The sequence below is a fragment of the Podarcis filfolensis genome, assembly GCF_964270895.1.
Source record: "Podarcis filfolensis genome assembly, chromosome: 1".
NCBI classification, from domain to species: Eukaryota; Metazoa; Chordata; class Lepidosauria; order Squamata; family Lacertidae; genus Podarcis; species Podarcis filfolensis.
Window position 1 is genome coordinate 29,219,584 of NC_139604.1, and position 23,669 is coordinate 29,243,252.

The following is a 23,669-nucleotide window of genomic DNA, read 5'->3' on the forward strand; positions in this document are numbered from 1 at the left end:
AAGGCACTTGTAACAACACAAACAGAACTATCATATCACATCACTGCAAATGCAGTAAAAGTCAATGGAGGTAGTTCACATAATCAACTATGAATCATTCAGTTGTAAAGAGATATCAAATCATAAGCAAACATGTATTTTTTGATATCAAAGCACCAGCACGCACCCATCCATACCTCTCAAGAAGGTGCGGTGGCCATCTGATCCTAAACACTTAATCCCTGAAGCTGCTGGGCATGTTTCCTGAGCTGTAAGTAGCAAGGGATTTGCAAGGAGCCACTCTGATGGCTAGATTCTTTCTAATCAACTTTCACAGCTCAAATTATGGGGTATTTCACTAATAGGAGATAAAGGAGAGATGGGACTTGCTGTATAAAAATTGATTCCAGAGACTTATCTCTGTTCAGTCTGGGCTCAAATTAACTCTTGGAGATTATACTAAAAATTAGTATTAACGATGCCCATTTTACAGGTGAAGAAACTGACACTTGCAAATGATAACACAGAGGATCACAAGAGGTACAGCCAAACCCTTTGCATGTTTACAACTATCACAATGCAAACTGGACTCACTTCCAAGCAAGCCTGTTTAATGACATCACACCTCAAAGTATTTTTACTCAGAACTAATTCAAGTATTTTAACAGGACTTGGTCCTTGGCAATTTAGGATTGCAGCCTTGGTATATTTTGTCTTCCCACTCCCATGTATCCTGTGGGAGATTCCTGGTGTACTCAGCACCTCACCTCAGATGGTGCTGCCAGTTTGGATCCACAGGGAAGTCCTTTTAAACAGAGAGCAATTCAGTAGAACTTCCAAGAAAGCATACCTAAGATTGCAGCCCCACAGCATTATCCTAGTACAGTAAACAGAAACACTCTGAAGAGTTTAATGGGATATTACATCTGTATCCACTGCAGTGATTTACTAAGAAATGAAGCCCCGACTGAATTCACTGGGTCCTATTCCGAAAGAAGTGCGGCTTTATTTGCTCAGTGAACACTCTTCAACCCAGCGGAAAATTTCTTTCTGAGGAAAGAACTTGTGCAGGACGGTGCCGTGAAACGTCATTTGGAGCAAGTGAGAGCAGGGGATCCTGCACGCAAAGGAACTTTCAAGTGGAGACAGCGGGAATAAAATGCAACTGTTAGGGGAGAAAGTCTAATGTCTCTGGTCGTTTTTCGCTCCCCCCCCCATGCTGCTGCTATCCTGCATCATTCAGGCTGCTATCCCCTTTGCCGCACACAGTTTCTTACCCGGGGGGTGCGGAAAGCTCCATAAGCATACAGTGCGACTTTATTCTTTACCCGCGAGCAAGCACACAGAGCAGGATCGGGCTCCCCCCCCCCCTTTCCCGGTCTTTCTCTTGCTTCAACCGCTCTCGGCTGTTGCCGCCGCGCAGCATCCCAAAGTCTAGGGAGCTGAGTCGACGGCGAGCGGGCTGCACAGAGGCATTACTGCCACTGAGCTGCGGTAGGGCCTGGAGCTGGAGGCGCCGCTGCCGTTGTTGCTTATTGCGAGGTGGGGACCGGGCGGTGGGGTGGGGGGGAGGCAGAGACGTTCGCCGCCGCTGCTGTGGGGGGGTTGGGGGGGATGGGACGGGCTATGGCGCTTTCCCGGCTGCAGGGAAAGTGCCCGAGCTGGGAGAAGTGTTTCTCTTGCTGCAGGAGGCGGAGGCGAGGTTGGGAGCAGGGATCCCAACTCCCCAAGTTCCCGATTCGCCTTTTGGCGGCCGCGGGAGGGGCGGGAGAGCTTCCTGGCTGCTCTGCCATGACCTCCCGGCCACCTCCAGGCAGTGTTTGCAGGCTTCCTTGCAAGCGACAGCCCCTACCATGTAACCTGACCTGTGCAGCCAGGGGCCTGGTGGTGGTGGTGCGGCGGCGGCGGCGGCAGTAGCGCGCGGCCATTGAGCTTCCTCTCCTCCTCTTCTTGCCCATGAATCTGGTGCGTCTCTCTCTCTCCCTCCCTCCCGATATCCCCCCCACCTTCTTCTTCTTCTCTCTCTCTCTCTCTCTCTTTTTTGAAAACTGATCTTTGGCTCCGAGTGTGAAAGTGATTTGAATTTGGCTCGGCGGCGCTCTGCGCAGGCGTTCAGCTGCTGGCATGCTGGCTCTTTGCGAAGCAGCTGTTTTGGGTTTGAAATTCCAACATGGCAGAGGCTGCAGTCAGTCTTCCCTTCAAAAACTTGGAATGATTTCAAATCATAGGCACCTTCACTTAACCCGAGCCCCCATTCATCAGCGAACAGATAGGATCGATGCTGCTCTAACCTACCGGGCTTCTCTACCAAACCTCCAGGTAAGATCTCCCATCGCCGTTCGTCTCTCTTCATCCTCCCCCCCCCCTCCCGCCCGCTCTGTTTAAAATTTTATATAATTTTAAATATATCCCAGGCGGCTACGGGCGCTTTAAATTTTGTGCGTGTGCCTTTTAAATATTAAATCTAAGCCATAATGCTTTAAATCTATATTTAAATATAGGACATGCTCCAGACTGGTTTATTCTTTTCTCTTTTTTCCCCCCGTTCCGTTTTTCTCATCTAAGCGCAGCGTGGAAAGTAAAGAGATAGCATCACGGTGGATGGTTCCCCCCCCTCTCCTTGATCGTTGCTAACAATAGTCAGGAGCCCAAGAGTTCGCGATTGCGAGATTTAGAGCTTCCCCCTCCACCCCACCCCGCCGCCAAATCCACTTTCGCTTAAGTGGGTCTCTTTTATTTTTTCAAATTGGAGTCCAAGCAGGAACGCGCGGATAAGATGCGAGTTAGGTGTATTGGGGGAACGAACTTTTAAGCAAATTAGTGTGAATGAGGATCGGCGGAAGGGGAAAGTTAGGGTTAAATTGCCGTGTTTTAGTTCAGGGTGGGGGGGGCGTGAATATGTCAAGAGAAGCTGATGCAGTAAAATGTAAGCACATCATCGTGGAGGGAGGGGGGACAGCACGGTGGGCGTATTGTTGGCTTGGAACGGAGAGAAAGATGTATAATTTAATGGTATATACAATCCACTGATCCTATTACTATTCTCCCTGGAGCTCTTGTTAGTTTCAATGGGAGTGAGTGAAATTGACATGGACTTGTATTCGTGGTCATGTGCTCTTCTCCCCCCCCCCCTTTCTTTCTTCTCTTGTGATCTGAGATCCCCTTTTTGTTGATGTTGCTTTCCCACTTAATTATATGCATGTAGGTTAAATGAATACCTGACGAAAGGGCCCACGTTTCAAGGCAGTGACATTTGATAGCTGAGAGGAAAAGTGGCTTTAATGAAAAGCAACCTTTGGAATTCCTGCTTGTGAGGAGGAGAAGAAGAAGAGGAAGAGGGGGAAAAATCCAATTCAGCTTTTTTGTGCTGCCAGCAAGAAATGATCAGTAGCACCAGTGTTTATGGTATGTCTGCTTTTGGGATCTATGTCTTTCTATTTCTTTCTTTCTCTCTTTCTTTGCATCTAGATAAATTTTATAAGCGCATGATGAAAAAAAATATCTGAGGACTTTGCATGTGGATATGGCTAGAGATAAATGATGTTAATGGTAAAGCTTCAAGTGTGTAAATAAGCAGTTTTTGTGTGTTATCATTTTGTTTCTGATTTCTGCTTTGATTGTAGTGTTACTTTTGTTCTCAGTTGCAATGCTAAAGTTGCATGTTACCAAAAGTGAACTGTGTACACTCAAATACTATGCAAATTAGTAAACTCACTGACTGTAAAAAGGGGAGGGGGGAAACCCTGAACATATCTATGACTACACTCACAGCAAATGTTTCCTTTTAAATTTTAAAGTAATAGTTATTGTTTCTTACTCTATACTACCGTTATATCTTTTCTCCCTCTACTTTTTTGTAGGTTTTAGATCAGGATAGGAAAATAAGATGATTCATAGGTGCACAATAACCAATTCTTCCGCCTCCCTCCTCCAGTTTTAATAACGACCTGTGTATTTTCTGTCCTTTTTTCCATATAGCTGCTTGTCATTGCAACATACTTTTAAATGATTGTAAGAGGCCACATTCTGCAAAACACCTTTAAAAAAATAGGCCTGGAGGGATCTGATGAAATGGGGCAGGGAGGATTTCAATATATTGCAGTTTACAAAAGTCCAGTTACAGAAGCTTAGAGAAAGTATAACAGCAGATTTTGTTTTGCGCACAAATGCAAAAATTAGGAATTTGTGGGGTGACAGAAGGAAGCGAATTGTCTCACTTTTACTAGTCTGTGGGAGAAGCAAATAAGGACAGAGCAAAACCTCATGGTCAGCTTAAGTACGTGACCACTGATCTTTCCTAACAAACCTGAATCCAAAGCAAAGCTTGAGTGCCAAATGTCCACTCCTAGGCTGATGCTAGTAGGTGCCTATATCTCTCCAAAGTAACCCTGAGCCTCTGTTACAATAGGGATGATTATCTGATTATTATTTATTTATTTTGCATTTGGAACTTGTTGACTTTAAGGCGATCAATACAGCAACTGTTTATTTTAGATGCACATAATTTGCCCTGAGACATGTTTTTAAGGGGGAGGGGGGAGAGAGCAGGAAGACACGGCTTTCTCTTTCTCTTCTCTCCCTGCCCCCCCCCCCCGCTTTTATTTCCTAGAGCTGTTGGAGCGAATGTGATTGCCAGATGGGAGATTTCCCTCTGTGATGTTAAAGCTGTAATATATATTCACAGCAGATTGGACCTGCTGCTTGTGATGAGGATATTACATTTATAAATTTTAAATCGGGAATTGGATAGTGTGCTGAGGGCTGAAATTGGATGGGGTGGATGGTGGCCACTGTTTAAATGCAATTCCTGGATGATGATGATGATAATTCTAATAGTAGTAATACACAGTAATCATGGTTGGGTGACATTGCTTTGTATATTGTATGGCACTTGTGCACTTTATTCTCTCCCCCCAACCCCTCTGGGTCTGCCCTCTTCTCCTTCTCTCCACCCCCACCTCTACTTCTCAATTTCCTAGTAGAATATCTTGACCAGCAGAGTGATTTTGAAAGCGGCCGAGTTTTTGGGGAGGGGTGAAGAGGATGAGAGTGTGTGAGAGCACCAATGTAATCAGTTTTGCAACTGAATGTTTGTGTGTGTGTATATATATATATATATATCAAAAGAAAAAACATGATGCATTGATTGTTGTTAGTGGATGCACCTAGTTCTTGTTTTGCCCAGTGATGTGGCCTGTCAGGAGCAGAACCCTGAAAAGCTGGAGAGTAGGACTGAGTCACACTCCAGCAGTTCTGCTGTTGCAAATTAAAAGTGTGTTGTGGTCAGGAAATGAAAGCTACTGTGTCTCTTTTGAACAAGTCGTTTATCAAGGGGAACATCTATCAAGCAGCCACTTGTCATGATGATGCTTCAAGGGGGGGGGGAGTTAGGTCTGAGTTGGGGAAGCTGCTTTGAATTGACTCCCCCTCCTCATCTGCAAAATAAAAATAAAAATGGACTTCTGTTGTCACTCCCAGAAAGAAATTTTTAAGAAAAAAGAGAGTCAGCAGATCCTCCTTACACTTTTGGTTTTGAGTTGCTTAACATAAGGCTGTATCTGATATTTTCCCTATGATATAGATGTATATTTTAAGAAAAAAACATCAAACAGTTAGTCTGCTGCTTTTGCGCTTTAATGTTTGTGGTTCAGGCTTTATTTGTGTGTGTGTGTGCTTCCCTGCATTGTATCTTTAGGAATATATTTCATCTGGGGGACTTGATGGGATGAAATACATTCGTAAGTTTGTTTTCCATGTGACAGTTGCAAGGTTTAGACAGTGAAAATTAATCCCAGATTTCTAACCTCTGATAAATCTGCTTTTTGTTGTATTTGTCATTAGCTCTTTATCGGGGAAATCTTTCCAGTGCTGGTATTTATGCAAGAAATTGGGCATTACTTTGTACCACATCAGGAGACATGTTAAGAACATCTTTGCCCTTTCCACCTTCTCTTTGACAAGTGCACTGCATGTGGATTCTTACACTAAGCGTTTGTATCCTAGACAAGGACACATAGCTATAGATAACTCATGTCAAAAATACCATTTTAGAAAACCACAATATAGGTGAATTTTCGCTGGACTTTCAGAGAAGTTCTGAATTTTCTTTGCCAGACAGCTTTTTGTTAATAAGAGAATGAAGTATTCCTTGAAATCAGGCATTTTTTAGCACTCCTCTGTCCTTACTGAAAAACAAGTGCTATTTGTGGACAGTTTGGATCTCAGCAAAAATGCAATAGGACTTTGGGTGTTAGATTTGCTAATGAGTTGTGTCTGTTGCATTATTATGAAAAAGTTTTATTAATGTGTGATATTTGAAACAAGATGTGATTACTATACAAACTTGGTGCCCAGTCATCATTCCTTACCCCCAGACAAAAGAGATTTATACAACAGTAACCAGCTGTATTGGAGAAAGTGTGGGATGTGTGTCAGTTATGTGACACACAATATGGTATTAGTAATACCATTAGTAATAAGCATTGGCTTCAGGTACCATCCATATAAACATAGCAGAGGATGGAATACATGGCCCCCACCATCAGTATATCTGATACATCAAGGAACTTTTCTCCAAGTTCTTTCTGATGGTAGCAATTCAGCATGAGAGCTTTATTCCTAATATTTTCTAGTGCATGTTGGCTCAGAATATATTCTGTGCCTTGCATTAATACTGAGGTTATATTTATGTTCTATTGCTTGCTTTTATGATCACATGATTAATTTCAAAAGTTTATTTATTGATAACAGTGTACTGAAGAATTCCCCCCCACCCTTTCATTCTTTTAGTGCTTTAGGTCGCAGAACGTGAACTTAGAAATATAATTGTTCATTGTGCATGAAAATGCTGAAAGAGGGGTTTATGCGTGCTTTAAAATATTGCTTTGGGAGACTGATCATTCTGATGTGTGTGTAGCTGTCAATTAGCTCTGTGTGTGCATGCAAGAAGTATTTGGGTGTAATGTCTGATCTTCCTGCAGTCTTAATCATCAATTAATCAGTTAATCTGCTTGTTTGGGAGCCATTTTAATGATACAAAATCAGCATGATAGCTGTATGTAGGAAACTCCCTTGCATGTTTTTAATCTGCTAGTCTCATCTAGCGTTGTTAGATCCGATAAAGGAAAATATTTGGCTCTTTGCCCCCAGTTAACATACGCTTTATAAGAACTTAAGTTTGCATTGTATAACTTTACAAAAAGCGCCAGGTTTATTGACTAATGTTTATTTAATTAACTGGAATTTCATCATGATTTATTGATGGGAGGGAATTGTTATACGGGCATTTTGTGAAGTAATGGAGCATTTTTTCTGTCAATCAGCATGATAAAGTATTTCATCAGCGTGTTTACCTCCTTCTCCTCTCTCTCTCTCCCCCCACTGCCATTAATAAGCAAAGGATTTAAAGTTAACAATAAACATTAAATATGAACTTGCCTTTCTTTACACAACGCAACCCAACCCAACCCAAACAAAATGATCCAAGTTGGTAATAATGGACTAACTTTTATTCTATTAATTTTTATGTACATCTACTAATAAATCAACGTACTTCTTTTGAGCTTGGGGAAGACATGGTAATAGTTGGTGAAAGCAGCACAGTGGGCCAATTGAGAGTCATCCTATTCCAATTACATTTTGGTAGTAAAATATGTGTAATTTAGTTAGTTTATATTTTGTAGCAGATTCTCTCTCTCCCCCCTCCCCATGCTTTTAAATTCCTGATTGTACACCATGGTTATGGTTACAGGTTATTAAACTCTCTTTGCTAGAAATGCTATCTTTTAAAGTGAAAACTGATATATCTTATGGGAAACATCTGGGAGCGTTAAGTGTAGCAGGGGGTCTAGCATCCTTTTATTAATAGACAAACCTATACCCACTTACCTGATAATTTAACTAAATTGGATTTATCTCTAAGTAGACATGCATAGGATTGTGATAAGCCGCCAACCCCCACAAAAATACACAAGGATATCTTCCAGGTGTAAAATCCATGCTGTAGTGTTAATTATGAGCATTAGTTGTACTATCGGATATGTACAAACAGCCTAGCTTTTCATTTTTTAAACTTCTGTCCTTCAAAATATAGTGGTGAGAAGCTGGAAGCTGGGTAAAAATGGAAGTCTATATAGTCAGCCTACCACACAGTGTGAGTGACGGCGAAACTTCCAAGGAAGGTCAAATTAAAATTAGATATGTCAGCATTTTTGTAGGAAGAGGGGCTTGGAACATATTATTTGAAAAGCAGCGTAAGCTTGTGTTTGCTAGTTCTACAACAGCAAATATGAAAATACCTGTTGATTAACCAGTGAGAATAAAAGTCCTAAAACACAATGAATTCTGTCATTCCAGGAAAAAAATCAGTGGGTATCCTCCCAAAAATAAGTTCTTATAGGAGTAGGAACTTTATCCTGCTCTAAAGCAAATTAGAATTCTCTTCATCAACATAACTTCATGAGGGTACCTGGATATCAAGGCGCTAGAAGAACAATGACAGGCAGCTGCTTGTTCTGGCAATGTCAGAAAATGGTACCTGTGAGATGCTTCATTATAGCACATTTAATTTCAAGGCTAAATTTTATTTAAAGTGGAAATTATTTTGCCCCCTGAAGTGCAGAACTAATGTAGCTATTTTTCTTTAGTGACAATCTGTTTTATTAACATTTGTTTAAAAATAATATTTGTTGCTGCCAGTTTATCATTTGTTTTTGTCATTAAACAGTGTAAATTCTATAAGCATATCCTTGAAGGATATTACCTTAATTTACATTATTAACCGAGAATTTAACTGATTGTTTTCAAGTGCAGTTTAAGAAATAACTGTACGATGTACTGTAAATGCAATATCCTAAAAAGATTATTGCAAAAAGACATTGATACCTCTTTCCATATCAGAATGAACAATGTGTCATATTGGATCTCTTCTGTGCCTATTTGTACCCACTTAAATTCATTTACACACAAAACTACATTGCCTCCTTTCTCTTTTTAAACTTACATCACCTTCAAAAGAATATATTTAATTCAACTCTCCTGTCCATTGTTTGTATTTAATATGTCCAAATACAGTTTTGGCAATAAACATTGATGTAAAGCTTATGGTTAATATTGGCTATGGAAGAAACCGAAGACTGCAATTCTGTACCCAGTTAAAATTGAAGCCGCAATCATAGTAGTCTTATGACAACTGCACAGCTAACATTTGAACTTGTCTCTTGATTTTTTAAAATTTTCTCTTTAATGATTTTTTTTTTAAAAAAATGATTTAAGTGTGGCTAAAATCAGCATTTTAATTCTCTCCAAGTTTATTTTCCAAAGCTCAGCATCTTAATATACTGCATTTTTCTTTTGTATAAGTTGGGGACCTGTTTATGTGTGATTCTTAGGTATCCTTAAAGGCCAGAAGAGTGATGTAGTAATCTGCATGCTTACTGACTAAGTGTGTATATGCATGTGTAGGACCAGGCTGCATGTGGGTAACATACTCCTGTGCACTACAATTTGTACCAGTGCTTCGACTCTTGTGAAGTGATTAGTGCTCTGTGTAAGTATGTGGTGACAGCTATGCTTATGGATGTGAAGAAACCATTAAGTGCAGTAGCATTAACCTTTTCAGTATGTCTCATCTGAAGTGTGAACTTTAGTTTGTTGGGATGTTCAGCAACAATTGCCTAACCCCATCCTCTCTTCCTTTCTCCCATTACCTCTCCTCACCACTCTCATTACTTTCTGCCTTCTGTGTTGACATGGGGGAAACTCATAAAGTCGGTGCTGCAAGAATCAGGTTTGAAGATTGTTACAGGCATCACAATTTGATACCTAAAACAAATTTAAAAATCAAGCATCCTTTTCAAGTTATAACTGAAGGTCCAGCCAGGATGTATCTGAACACACTTGAAGAGGTGCCATTTATTTTCAAAAGAGATTTCTCCCATCACTCGTGAACAGCTCCACCATGCAGAGAGAGATATCAAAAGAGCTCAGAGAAGCAACAATATTCTTTCATGTTGTGGAGTACTTGGACACTTATAAGATTGTTTCCAAGAAGGGAAAAGAATTGATCCTGTTTTGAATTCCTTGTTGTTGGCATTTGTGAGCCATGTTCCGTAGAGAAAGCTATAAAAATTAAATTCCTTATCCGTTGGGTTTGTAATGTGAATACAAATTTACTTCTGGCACATGCACCTGTGGTAGTCTAAGCAAAGTGTGTCTGAAAAAAGGAAAATGGTATATGTGTGTGAGAGAGAGAGTGTTCGCGCATTTGACTATATATATTTATCTTCTGTCTCTCTACAAATAACTATTTTTGCTGAATCTAGCAGCATGGATTTTAATCAAGCATTTTAATTCATATGCTTGCTTTAAAGTAAATAATTGAATGGGACATGGGCATGTACAGTGTGTTTAGTCAGCAGCAAACCCCAGTGCATTCAATTGGACTTACTTACGAGTAAGTGTGCACAGGACTGCAGTACTATGAACATTTACTCTCAAGTAAGTGCCATGGAACTTTGTGTACGCACAAATAGGAATGGGCTGTGACAATTGCCATCTAATTACCTGCATTGTGCCTTTAAGAGCAGCCTGAAACTACAGAAATCTAGCCTGTAAATCTTTTCTGATCACTTTATCTCTGTGCCAGGAAACCTGTTTGCTTTCTATGCTAAGCTGCTGTTCAAGACACAGAAGGAGACAGGAGTGGGAATATAAGACTGAATTCCTATATAGGCATTTTAAGCATTTTTGTTATGAAAAGAAGTTACTGAGTGAATATATATTGAGTCCAAATCAAGGACATGTAGGAAGTCTCTGAATTGGACTGTTTAGTAAAGAAAAAAAGACCCCGAAATAGCACCTTAATATGAGAATTGTATTGCAAATATTGGTGAATTACATTCCACAAAATGTCTTGTAATGGTAATCAGCAAGCAAATGCTTTTTCACATTTGAAATGAAAGTATTTGTATATAATTGCCTTCAATATAATGAAGTGGGGGGGATTTAAATGCACTTTTTGTTGTTGTTAAAAAAAACCTATTGACTGGCATAGATGCCAGCCCATCAATATCATTGGGATTACTCCAGAGTAAGTGATCTGAGCACAAAAGCTTATTGAAGCAAATCTATATTTGAAACGGCTAATGAAGAAACGAAAGAACAAGAAACATCTTGTGATCTTTGTTTCATTAACCCCATTACTTTGAACTGTTGCTAATTATATGCCATGCAGTGGTATGTGGCAAAGTATAGACTGTGTAAGCTTTCTCCTGCTTTTCCTTTGTTACTCTTTCATCAATCCTGCTAAATTCTTCGGCTGCCGTAATGCTTGGATTTAACTGGCTCATTATCTCTGTGTATAACGCTATAGAGTGGAGAGCACTTGTAACTCGTGTTGCTTTCAGCTGGAGGTGTTCTGATGTGTGACAGCAATTGTGTTTGCTAGTAGGATGGATCACATTTTGAGGAAACATTTTAAAGATTTCGTTGGCTTTTAGTTTTACCAAATAGTCAGGGCAGCACCACCAGAAGAATTCAAAAGATACTACGAGATGAAGTGCTTCTCAGTGACCTACATCGGGATGTATCCTTACAACGGAGCATGTTTGAATGCGTGCTTATTAGGGTTTCCCAACTCACTTTTCAGTTTCATGATCCTTTCCATAGTTCCAGCTATTTTTATTGAATGACTCATAGTAGAATAATTAGTAGAACATTTTGTATGGGGGTTGAACAATGGGAAGATTTTTTTTATGACACACACGTTTATGTTAAAATGTTACTTTTTCAAAATACATTGTTTTAGCTTTCAGCAAAGTGTATTGGATTTAAGAGTATGGATTATTTAAATGTTTCATTCATTTCATATTTAGTACTTTCTTCAAGGAACTTGTGATAGTGTACAATATCTTTCTGCAGTTTTTTATTCAAGAGTGTCAGATTGAGAGACAGTTTCACAGCCACCCAGTAGATTTGTAGCAGAGCGGGGATTTGAGCTTGAGTCTTCTCAGTCCTGGTGAAATCACTGCAGTAGAGGTAGCCAAAGTGGTGCCCCCCTAGTTGTATTCTAGCTTCCATCAGACCCTGCTAGTGTGGCCAGTGATCAGGGATGATGGAAGCCCAACAACATCTGAAGGCACTATTTTGTCTATCCCTGCACTAAACCACACTGGCTCTCACATTAATATACCTTTGAAAAAAAACTGGGATGATCTAGTTCCCCAGGACAATAACTTTCCTCCTCTATGTTTGCTACACCAAGTGTAGGAGAGTCCTACAGCCTTCCCATACATTGGGGAAGGATTTGACTTGTTCCTTAGATTCTTATTTTTCACTTTCTTCATCGTGACGTAAATAAAGTTATTTAGCCTTATGGAATTGTTGGCTGCACAGATATCTAAAGAACTAAGGGCTGGTAGTTGTGGTTGCTTTTAAAGCTAACTGATGTTTGTGCAGTGGATATGTCTGGGGAAATGATTGATTTATGTGCCTTTGAAACATTTTGTATTTTAATTCACTATTTAAACCTTGGTGAAACTTCTGATGCAACGTAACTTTATTTTAAGATATTGTTGCCCAATAAATTACTGTTCAATTTTATCGGGTTGTCTTTAAACTGAATTGGGTTTTGTCAGTGTAAGGAAGACTTTTACTCCCAAGTTTGCAGGATATAATGAGGGGTGTATGTCCTAAAATTTGTTTGAAGTAAAATATGTTGAATAGCAAGCAAGTATACACAGCAACACGGTATGTGTGCTTTTAGTTTTGCTGTTTGTTTCCAAAGGCCAAACTTTGGCTTTTGTTTCTGAACTAGAAGCATCTTTCATAATCATTTTATTAAATCAGTGACACACTTCTCAAATTGGAGTGCTTTGATCTCTTAACTTTTTGTTCCTTCCCTCCCCTAAAAATAACTACAGAAAGAATGCTTTCCAACTCCAGAATTATTTTAATGTTAGAATGAGAAGAATAGTAATCTTCTAACAAAAATAATAGTGAAAGAAAAATTGCCAGTGAATTAAGATATTGGTGTCTGCATAGACATTTGTTTCAAAAAAAAGTAGGTTTAGGCTTATTAACTTGTTTTAAGAAGTGTCTTATTATTTGTGAGCAAATAAGTTTGATATACTGACAAATAATAAACCTCTGTGATCCTGCATTTAAAAATTAGCTAGCTATAGTTATGCCGTTGCATGTTACTCTGCAAGCAGTTGTACAATTACACTAACTGAGGTATCCTTTTCAAGAAGCTTTATCACCCCCATTCTCATTTTGAGCATGATGTTCCTTTTTAAAGAATATCATCTATATCCAATCCTAGGCATGTTTACTTGGAAGTAAGTCCTGCTGGAGTTCAGTTGGGCTCATAAAATTGCAGCCTCAATTCCAAAAGATAGATGGATTTGTTAAGTAGTCATTTCTTTGCTGACTTTATCATACTTAAAAATCTATACATTAGTGTGCAGCTGGAGTGGTAGAAGAATGTAGTTCCGTACATGAAGAATTACCAAATCTCTAGCAGGGTGGGGCTCATTTTGTGTTTAATAGCAATATGGAAGGGGAAGATATATTCTACAGGTTCCTTTTTTCTTTACTACTCTAGCACTACGATGTGAAAAGCTGCATTAGCCAGCATGCTGGTGTATTAAAAGCAGAGGTGCCTTTTTCATGTTGCATCTCAAAAAGTCAAGTGTAAGCTGGCAATCCTGCTGCCCCTTGCAATGTTACTCTGCCCTCCAAAACTTACTCTCTTTTCAAATGGACTTAATAAAAGTCCCATGAAGTGTGCTTCTGAAGACAAATCCATGCTGAAGAAACTTGCTGGACATAACAAGGGATACTGATATGATTACTGCTTTTAGCCAAAACCAAGTACGTTTATCATCAGGCAAGACACATTTGGTAATCTCTTTCTCTCGCTCTTTTTCTGACACAGACTCAAAGCAAAGTCGCACATAAGTCTTTTGGCTCTTTAGCTCACTGTGAGGAAGAAATGAACTCTAATGTTTATCTGGAATAACACCCCCACTCCCACCCCAAAAATGCCATGTGAAGTAATGTTAAATGGTCAGATTTGTCGAAGGACAGCTATACAAAGAGCAGGCATCTGGGAGCTGAGCCTAAGTACTGTTTTTTCCTCCAATTAATTATCATTGCAAATATTTGAGCAAAAGAACCTGTTTCAATTTTTCAATTTTTTATTGATTGTTGCTAATAAAAGAGTATGCATGTGTGTGTGGGTAGATAGATTTTGTGTGTGTGTTGTGGGAGTTGCTGCTCCTCCATTGATGGCACAACTTGCTCAACCAATGGCTTGAAACACTATCTCATTCACTTAAGCAAGATAATATTCATATTTTTCATTGGCTAGCCAGTGTGTTGGCTAGACCCAGGTCCACTCAGCCATGACTCTTGCTAGGTAACCCTTGGGCCTGTCACATACTCTGTTGGCCTAACCTACCAGAGTGGTTTGAGGACAAAATGGGGAGGAGGAGAGCAAAATACGTTGTACTGAGTTGATTGGAAGAAAGGGAAGGCATGAATGCAATAAAAAATAAAATTGATTGTTTCCTTGGATTGGGTAGGGAACAATTGGTGTTAGCTGCACTATTGACTGCATACCCACTTGTTAGATACCAAATTAGGCCTCCAGTATCACGTCGTCCATTCTATCTGCCAGCTGGAGAAACCTATCTGCTTTTTAAAAAATTAACATGGGGATTTGTCCAGACATATCTAACCATCTATACTTTAGAACTATAGCAAAATTTTGTTCAGGGGATGGGTGGAATGTGAATTCTGACACTATAAATATGGTAGCTCTCTTAGTGTAAACTTGAATAACTGTGGCATGGTATTTTGGCTGCTAAACACAAATGCCTTTTTCTGTTTGTTTGTGATATTCACAGTGCAGTCCTAATTTAAACATGTTTGCTCATAATTCCGTTTAGTTCAATGGAATTTGCTCCCTAGTAAGAGAGCTTGGGATTACTATCTGGAGCACCGATATCCAACCTCTGGAAAATCTGTGCTGGCTTCTGAAACTTCATTGGCAATTATTTTATCCCCTGCCACTCTTTACAATGAGCTTGCAATAAAATTGTGACCATATCTGCTCAGGCTGATCTTGAAAGTCTTAAGAGCTAAAAACTCTTATGTTATAGGATGCAAGTGCATTTCACGGGAAATGTGTTTTGCTCTACAGTGGCTTCCCTACAGTTCTAAGCCTAGAGGTTTCCTGGTTCAAGCTTGAATATTTTCAAGAATCATTGTAAGAGTTCCTTGAGCTAATTTTAATATGTTCTTGTACAGTTGGGTATTTTATTCCATGGTGTAATATGCTTCCAAGCAAAATGAATATGGCAAAGTAAAAAGTGGAATAAATCAAAACATTTTTAAGTCACTATGGCACATGCTGTGGAGATTTAAGAGCCCCACTTCTCACCTCTCAGTCTATTGTATCCACCATGTGAGTACCATTAAAAAGAAACACTTAGAGTGTAAACACCATTATACCTGCCCTTGAACATTTCAAGTGGCCAAGTTCTTGTTGTTCTGGACTCCTTTGGGAGGATGGGTGGGATATTAATTTAAATAAAATTATATGCACACCTATAGTATTTAGGTATTTACATCTCCAGCATGCTAACAAACACAGAACTTTAAAGATTGGTTTATAAGAGATTATATAGTTATCTAAAACCCACAATGGTATCTTTTTATAAAATATTTTCTGAAAGTGTGTTCACATGACATATTACAAGTATCAAAGACTTGCTTATTCACAGTAATCATCATTTAACCATTTGTACACACACACCCCACCCCCCACTCCATTCCTTCCAGACACTTTTTTAAAGTTATAAATCCCAGAGTGGCTGGGGAATAAATAAATCATCATCGTCGTCATCATCATCATCTGTGTTACAGTGTGGGCATTACCCTTGTGTGGCCTAGAAAGCTTCAGTGCAATGCTCAGTAACTGATTTTCAGTGCATTTTCAAAATGTTTCTAGTCCTCATGATAATAGAAATGTGTTATGGATGGGGGGGGGAACTTTCTTAAATATAAAAAAAATCCTGCAGTTTTAGTTTATGCTTTTGGTTGCTCGTGATTTTTAATTTCTTGTTTCAAATGCATTGCATTTGACTGCAGCAGTCAAATGTAGCTTTGTAGCGAGCAATGGAGATTAAAAACCTTCATCTGAAATATAAAAGTTATGTGGCTTAATTGCCACTAAAATGTAACTTTATTACTCTTCTTTAAAGCCATAGTATGTTTCAACTCACTTTATTTATCGCATTTCACCTCCTAATGTTATCTAAGCTAGTGGCCATGACTCATGTAACATGGCATTATGTTCATTAGATAACGCCATGGCCCCATTTTGATGGCACCTTTAAAACAGAATTTGTAATATTAAAAATATATTGAACACCCTCAATATTCAAAGTGTGACTAGCAGAAGGATTCATGCTTGATATTTTGTGCTTCAGCCAAGCCTCAAAGGTTTTTTGAGTAAGCTACAATCCAACTGAGAGATGGGTCCTGATGTCTTGCTACTCATTAGTAGAATTTGAATGTATACCATACTTCCTGTGTGAGGTGATGGGTGAACAAGACTGTCTTTTTCAAACACAGCCTTTAGGATAGGACAGTATAAATCCAAAGGCGATGAGTAAATTCCACTGAACTTTGTGGATCTTACTTATGAATATGTTTGCATAACTGGGCTATTTGGTGTTTAAATGGAAGCAAGCCCCCTCTCTCTCAGACCTATTTTGCTTGTGTTTGTAGCTTCCCTCTTCTTGAAAATTAGCTCTGGGTGGCAGTGTGTTTTCACCGCATAGGGAAATAAGAGACTAATTAACAATATCTAGAGTGCCTTGAATACTAAAAGTGGGATTTGTCTATGGTGCACAGGAAAGCTAGGTGTAAGTGTGGAAAGTCCTTGAACACAGAAAAGAGGTTGCCTGCACTGGGTTGGGACTTCATGACCTCCATGACAACCATGGGGCTATCTCAAGTTGCCATTGGCCTGGCACATAGAGTGGGACATACCCTCAGTTTGTACTTTGAAACAGATGGCATGGCTGGTGGTCTAGTAATGGGGAGGGTGCAGTTAGAGAAATTGAACTGTAATGGTTGAACTATTTCCTAGTGGCTTTTGGTGCCACCCCCCTGTAGGTCCATCCTTGGATAGTTATGGAATTTCATGGATTCCCGAATGCTGTGTAGGATTTTCCAGTGGATAAAGCTGACAATCCTGTCAAGGCCTTTCTTGCATTGTGGAACAGCAAGACTTGAAGCTCCAGAGTTGTGATTACTCTTGAGTGTCCTCTCTGGTGATGTGGAGCTGCCTGAAATTCTTTGAACTTGTAGGCAATGAAGCAGGCTGGATTACAACAATAGTGCAGCTGGTGGAAAGTTCTGTCCAGACACCAGTTAGGGAACATAATCGTGCCTACCATCTGGCAGGGGACAGCAAAAGACATTACCATCTCTACTGCATTCTCAAACAGCTGTCCAGCAGAACTCTTTAGGGTGGTATGGAGGTTGTTGTCCATGGAGGACACCCCATGGAAGCTTGTAAAGATGCACTGTGAAATGTTTGCACAACATTTTGAGGATAAGGGCACTCATCTTCCAAACATTTTGACGCCATAGTTATGACTGTTCATAGGGAAGCATCCAGTATTACATATTTCCCTTTTTTGTGGCATCAGTTTTAGTGGATGAGGCCTGATGAAATGGACAAGGGGTGGTATTCAACTAAGTTTTACTCAAAGTAAACCAATTGAAATTAATGGACCTTAGTCATGCGCATTAATTTCAGTGGGTCTACTCTTAGTAAAATTTAGCTGACTACCACCCACAATGCTTGCAATAACGCAGCTGACTACAAGCTCTCTCAATCCTTGTCCCTCTTGGCTCAGATCTAGTCAGAAGAGTATGACTGGTTAGATCGAGGGGTGCTTAATGCAGCTTTCTGTGAGGGCCTCATGTCCAGAGCCTTAAGAAGGTACCATGGTACAGCCACTGATGATAAAGCGCAACCTGGACCCAATATTTGTGGTAGTGTAACTGCAGAAATTCATAGACCATAAAGGGAATGTAACCTTGCTTCTTTTTACCATAAACTGAAGCTGTTGGGAGCTGTTTGTTATTAGGGGATTTGGAGTGCGGTGTTTTTAATACACTGAGGACACCCAACTGTCAGGTATGGCTGTGAGTGGTGGGCTGGATGAAGACTAAATAAACAGAGCTGGAAACAGTTGCTGTGGGTCAGTGGTTCCCAGGTCCAGGAAATAGGTCAGTTGCTTGTTCTGGATGGGTTTGTACTCCATGCGCTTGTAGTCAATGCCACATTTGGAAACTGTTTTCTACTTGGTTTGATCTAAGAGTATGATTATGCCATAACAGTAATAGAAGTTGCCAGGATTGTACAGCTGTTGAACAATCCCTGTAGGAGGTTGTGGAATCTGCTTTTGGGAGTGACCACCCACAGCTCAAACTCTTAGCTGTTTTCTGTGCCAGTTCAGTGAATTTGTTTGCTGAGGATGCTCCAGACTTTTTGGCACAAAATAGCTGAGATATAGGGTTTTCTCAGTGTTAAAGTGGCAATATTATTTAGTGGGGAAATGCAGTTCTTTCAGCTCAAGTAGTACCGTTATTAGATAGAAGGCATGCATGGTTCATGAGATATGAAGCTTTATTAGGGTGTCTGCTAACATATGAGTTTTTCTGTCTTTTAAAACATTTTTATTCAGCGTATTTAGAAAAAATATAGCTCTTCATTTGAAGAAAAGCTGTTTCCTTTCTTCTGGGAAGTTGCTGTTGCTACATTTTGGTAGTATATGTACTAGGAAAAAAATCCCTCACAACTGACCTGCAAGCAGCAACACTTATTCCCAAGGCAGTTGCGGGGGGCTGGAAAGTGCATGTTCCACACAGATGTGGTCATATATATATATATATGGTGATTATATATATGGGATATTCCACAGTTATTGACTAGCAGTAGTATTGCACTGTGTGGGAAAAAAAATATTTGCTGATTATTTAGGGAAATGAAATAAATTTCATGGATTCCTTTCAGCACTATGGTTCTGTTAATGTTGCTGTGCTCCATGGCATGAGGGATCCATTATTAAATTATCTTTAAGCCACTGGATTAAACCAGTGTGGCAGGAGAGGATGGCAAGATTAAAGGGCATTCAAAGAAACATTAAAACATTTCAGTGCATTGTAGTTTAGTACAGTGTATAGTTTAAAAAATATTTGCAGAATATGAACAGATACCTTTTCACAATGAGAGAAAGTGTATCAAGTGATATTGAGGACAATCCTAGTTGTGATCCAGAATCGCTATTTGAACAGATTGCTGAAGAATTGTATTGGCTATTCTTCTACAGTTCTCTATGTCATACTGTTGTGAACAGGGATTTTCAACTCTGATAAATATGAAAATCAGAAAGGAGAAAGGCTTATTTGTGTTGATGAGATAAGAATTTGTTTGACTCAAATTGGACCCGATATAAATCAGATTTCCTGGAAAAAGCAAGCCCACACTTCTCATTGACTTTGTTTACAAACTTAAGGTACATGTGTAAGAGGCTTGTTTATAATTTTATTTTGGGAATGATTCATGTTCTTATGTAGTTGAATTGCTTTATACTTTCTGGATGACCCATGATCATATTATAAAGTGGTTGTGTTCTGTTTTATAAATAAATCACTGCTAGAAGTTGTCCCCCCCCCCCAATGTATTTCTTATAAAAAGTTTTGTGTGGCATGAGCGAATTCATTATTCTGAAAGTGTGGCCCAGAGAAAAAAGTTTGAGAAACACTGAATTAAGCCCAGAGATACAGTATGTGTTTGCCATTGCTGTAATCTGAGAGAATAAGGAGATCTACTGTTACAGTTACTTGAAAGCAACTGTTCAGACTTTTCCCGTATAATTTATCATATTCAGCTCTCAACATGCAAAATATTTGACCTGTAGAGTCCTCTTAAGTATTCTGAATTGATAGTAGGGTGTTCTTTTTTTCTATCTATCCCAGAAGGTATACACAAATTTATATGTTAGCTGCACTGTTACTATGCAGTTCCATTAATACTGTATAAGAACAACGGTGTGTGCATGTGATGTGGTTACTTTGTTTAGCTGGAAACGGATCACTTTGGTTTAGAAGAAATTGTGTTGCCATTCCTGTTCACATAATTACTTCTTTCAAACTCTACTAGAAAACCAGTGCTGCTGATAATCTATGAATTGGGTCTGTTTCCACTAGTTTACAAATGTCACCAACGTGAGACTGGAAAGATGAACCCATAAGGTATCAGTCTGGTAGTGGAGGATGACAGAGGGGAGGGGCTTCCTACAACTGGCTTATGATCATTGTTGACAGGTTGCAATTTAAAACTAGTTTAAGTTCATTAACACTACATTAGTACATGGCATTTTTTAGCTTTGATATGTCACTGTTGTCAGTCTAATAAAATTTAGAACACTTCTTTGCCAACTTTGGTTACATATTCTGAGTGAAGAGTTTGCTCTTGGTCTAGTTGTTTTGTACCTTTTTTTTTTACTTTATTGTTTGTTCTGGTACTATTTAGACATGCATTTTAGTATAGCTTCCAGAACTGACTCCTCCTGCCACATCTAAAGAGATGGGTATGTCTTCACGGAGTTAATCTTTTCTTTTCAAACTATTACCTACTTCTCATCTGAATTTTTGGAAGGTATGGATTTACTAAGTGAATTCCTAGTACAGGCAACCCATTTGCACGGGGGTTGTGTTCTGGGTCATCATGTATGATTGTGGAACACGCATAAGCCTGCTCTGTTCTGGCCTCTTCTAGGTCAATATGATGTGCATAAATATAGACAGGGATGCATTAAAAGAAAGGATGGTGATTTTGCTGGGGTGTACTGCATAAGGCAACATTCCATACTCTCTTAGGAAAGGAATGGTACACAAGCATCCTGAAAAGCTCAGCTGAAGTAGACCTGCACAGGTTGGTAAGTAAACTATGGAGAGCTTGCAGGGGGTGGGGTAGGAGATGAGTAAGAGCGACGATGGAAAGGAAAGTTTCAGTTCACTGATCAGTTATTTTCAGTTTGGTAGACGTAGCCTTACTCTGACTATATAATACACCATCCGTATCATTTGATAAACACACCATTGATAAGTGTTTTGTTCATAGGACCATATTCTTCCAGTTGAACTTTGGTTGGAAATATCCAAAGGTGTATATTTTGTGTCTGGTGAAAAAGTTTAACGCCACAAGCAAAATAATGATGGATTCATATTGGGCCAATGGAAATATGTTGAGTTTAAATCCATAGTTCTAATGTGAGCTGAGAAGAAAGGAGAACAGAAAGAGCTCCTGCTTCATGCTTATCTTTCTCAATGCTTGGTTTTTATAGGGAGGGATCAGATCTCTTACTCTATTCTCCTTCCAATGCTGCAGTGGCTCTACCTTCTCAGTCTGCAGAGAATCATGTTCTGGAGCAGGCTATGTGCACACAACTTCATTCAGAGATGTCTGCACATAGGACATCAAATGATTGGTATAGGAGTATAGGAGGGGAGGGGTGTATTCAAAAAGTTCAGAAATACCGTACTTACCTAAGGGATGAAGATCTCTCCCCAGCCCCTGGGCAATCAGCATATGTGTGCAGCTGTGTTTGTATCTCATACACTCACTTAACAAGTGAGTCACACTACAGCCACTCCTTTGCAGTCTTGTGTACCTCTCCTAAAAGTGAGTAGTTAAGCTAAGTATTGGGCTTTGAAATGTTATCGGCAATTATGAGCAGAAATCATGGGTGCTGGGATGGCATTGTGTCATAAGAAAGCAATGGTACTTGCTCTCCAGAATGAGCAACATAAACCCATTAACTTGGCCTTGGGGAGAAAGATGTCCTCACCCCCCACTGCATCTAAGCCCCACTCAGGTATTCCGCAGTGGAGAGGGCTGGAGGCACGCAGGCAAGCCCAACACCGTTGCATGTGCTGGCTCCACTTCTGACCTTCACATATTGAGCAAATGGATATCTCTTCATGCTTAACACATGAAGGCTGAAAGTGGAGCCAGCATACATAGATATGTTATGTTAGTGGTGGAACTTGCATGCATGTCCCAATCCACTTTAGGCCCACATATATTCAATCAAATGCCTGAGTACGGCCATACTTCCTTTTGAATATTAAGGTTTCATTCCTTGCTAGGAGATGAGTTCTTGGGATCACAGATAATTATTGGTATTGTTTGTTTCCTGAAGAGAGGTTGCCCCTAAGATATGTAACCTAATATCTGTAGTATCTGGGAGGTACTTACCAACTCTACAAGCTGGCCTCATGGCTACAACATCTAACCAAAATTTTCTTGTCCCTCAACCTTTGTTTTGTGTCTTTCCTGATGAAAAGTTCTGGAAAACTCAGAAGCTTGCCACATTATTGTGACATTTTGCTGACTTGTTATTACCCAAGTCAGAAGGTTGTTTCTACATCATTTCTGTTAGACTTGCACGTTCTTCAAATAGCCTCCTTTAATTCAGAAGTGGGAAAACTGGTCCCCTCTAGATGTTTCAGGGCAAGAAACACCTCTGACTATTGGCCACAGTGGCTGGGACTGATACGAATTGGGAAACTTAACACCATACAGGTCCCCATCCCTGCTGTAAACAGAGTGCTAGAAATAAGAATTGTGATTGCTTCACTATACAGCTGATTTGAAATGTCATGGTTACATCTCGCGGTTTCAGATTTTCTCTTGCAATCTACAAAATTTAGGGCCATCAAAATCGGTTATTAGCAGTAGGTTCAGGAGAAACAAAATAAATTACTTCCACATAACTTACAGAACTCCCTGCCACATGAGTGGTGCTTGCTGCTAACCTGCTTTTGAAGAGAGTAAGGGAAATTCATGGAGGATAGACCTAGCTGTCAGCATAAGAGCCAAGAATTAGATATTCATATTTCAGAGGCAGTATATGCAGGGGGGGGGGGCGACATCAATACACAGCTCTTTCCAACATGCCTTCATGAGTATCCTTGGAGCATCTGGTTAGCCACAGTTGGAGCTGAGAATGCTAAAAGGACCTTTCTTCTGGTCCAGCAAGCAGTTCATGTAATCTTATACTGCTTTGGCAATATTTTAATTGCTAAATCCGAAAATATAATCCAGTGAGAAAATTAAGCTTCAACTCAGTGGATGATTGACAGTATATACCACCCTTGCCTAAAAGCCCAAACCCTTAATCTTTCTAAGCTACCCTATTGAATAGATGGCTTTTACAGCTTTTCTTTTTAGGCTCTTTTGCCGTGAAGAAGGGCAGAGGCTTTTCGAACCAAGAGGGTCTTCATGGCCCCCTTAATACTGCTTAGGAAGAAGGCATGTCTGAATGCCTCTGATGGCAGCTGTGATAATGTGGCACCAGAATCAAATGAATCAACTCTCCAGAATGAAATACTAATAAGGATGCTGATAAGTGCATTAATTCTGTTGATGCCTTTTGAACAACATAATCAAATGTAGATTTTTTAAAAAAGTGAAGCTATTTAATCATTTAACTGCTCAAAGTATGCTTTAAGGATACTCTCAAACACTGAAGCTTGGTGGCTGCACCTTTTGTAGAATAATGCTTTTGGTTTGAATTTAGAAAAGCTTTTAAGTGTTT

At 39.6% G+C, this 23,669-nt stretch overlaps 1 protein-coding gene and 1 long non-coding RNA gene across 5 annotated transcripts in view; one reads left to right on the forward strand and one right to left on the reverse strand.

Annotated features, from left to right (window-relative positions):
- LOC310745362 overlaps window positions 1-23,669 on the reverse strand; it is a 409,990-nt gene that overhangs the window by 268,208 nt on the left and 118,113 nt on the right. The window lies entirely within an intron of this gene.
- The window catches only part of FIGN (fidgetin, microtubule severing factor), a 126,245-nt gene continuing 104,098 nt past the window's right edge, over window positions 1,523-23,669 (forward strand). For both annotated transcript variants that reach the window (XM_083577236.1, XM_083577237.1), the window contains exons 1-2: window positions 1,523-2,298; window positions 3,185-3,384. In XM_083577236.1, the coding sequence (XP_083433362.1) occupies window positions 3,360-3,384 (25 nt within the window). In that variant the 5' untranslated portion in view covers window positions 1,523-2,298; window positions 3,185-3,359. The remainder of the gene's footprint in view (window positions 2,299-3,184; window positions 3,385-23,669) is intronic.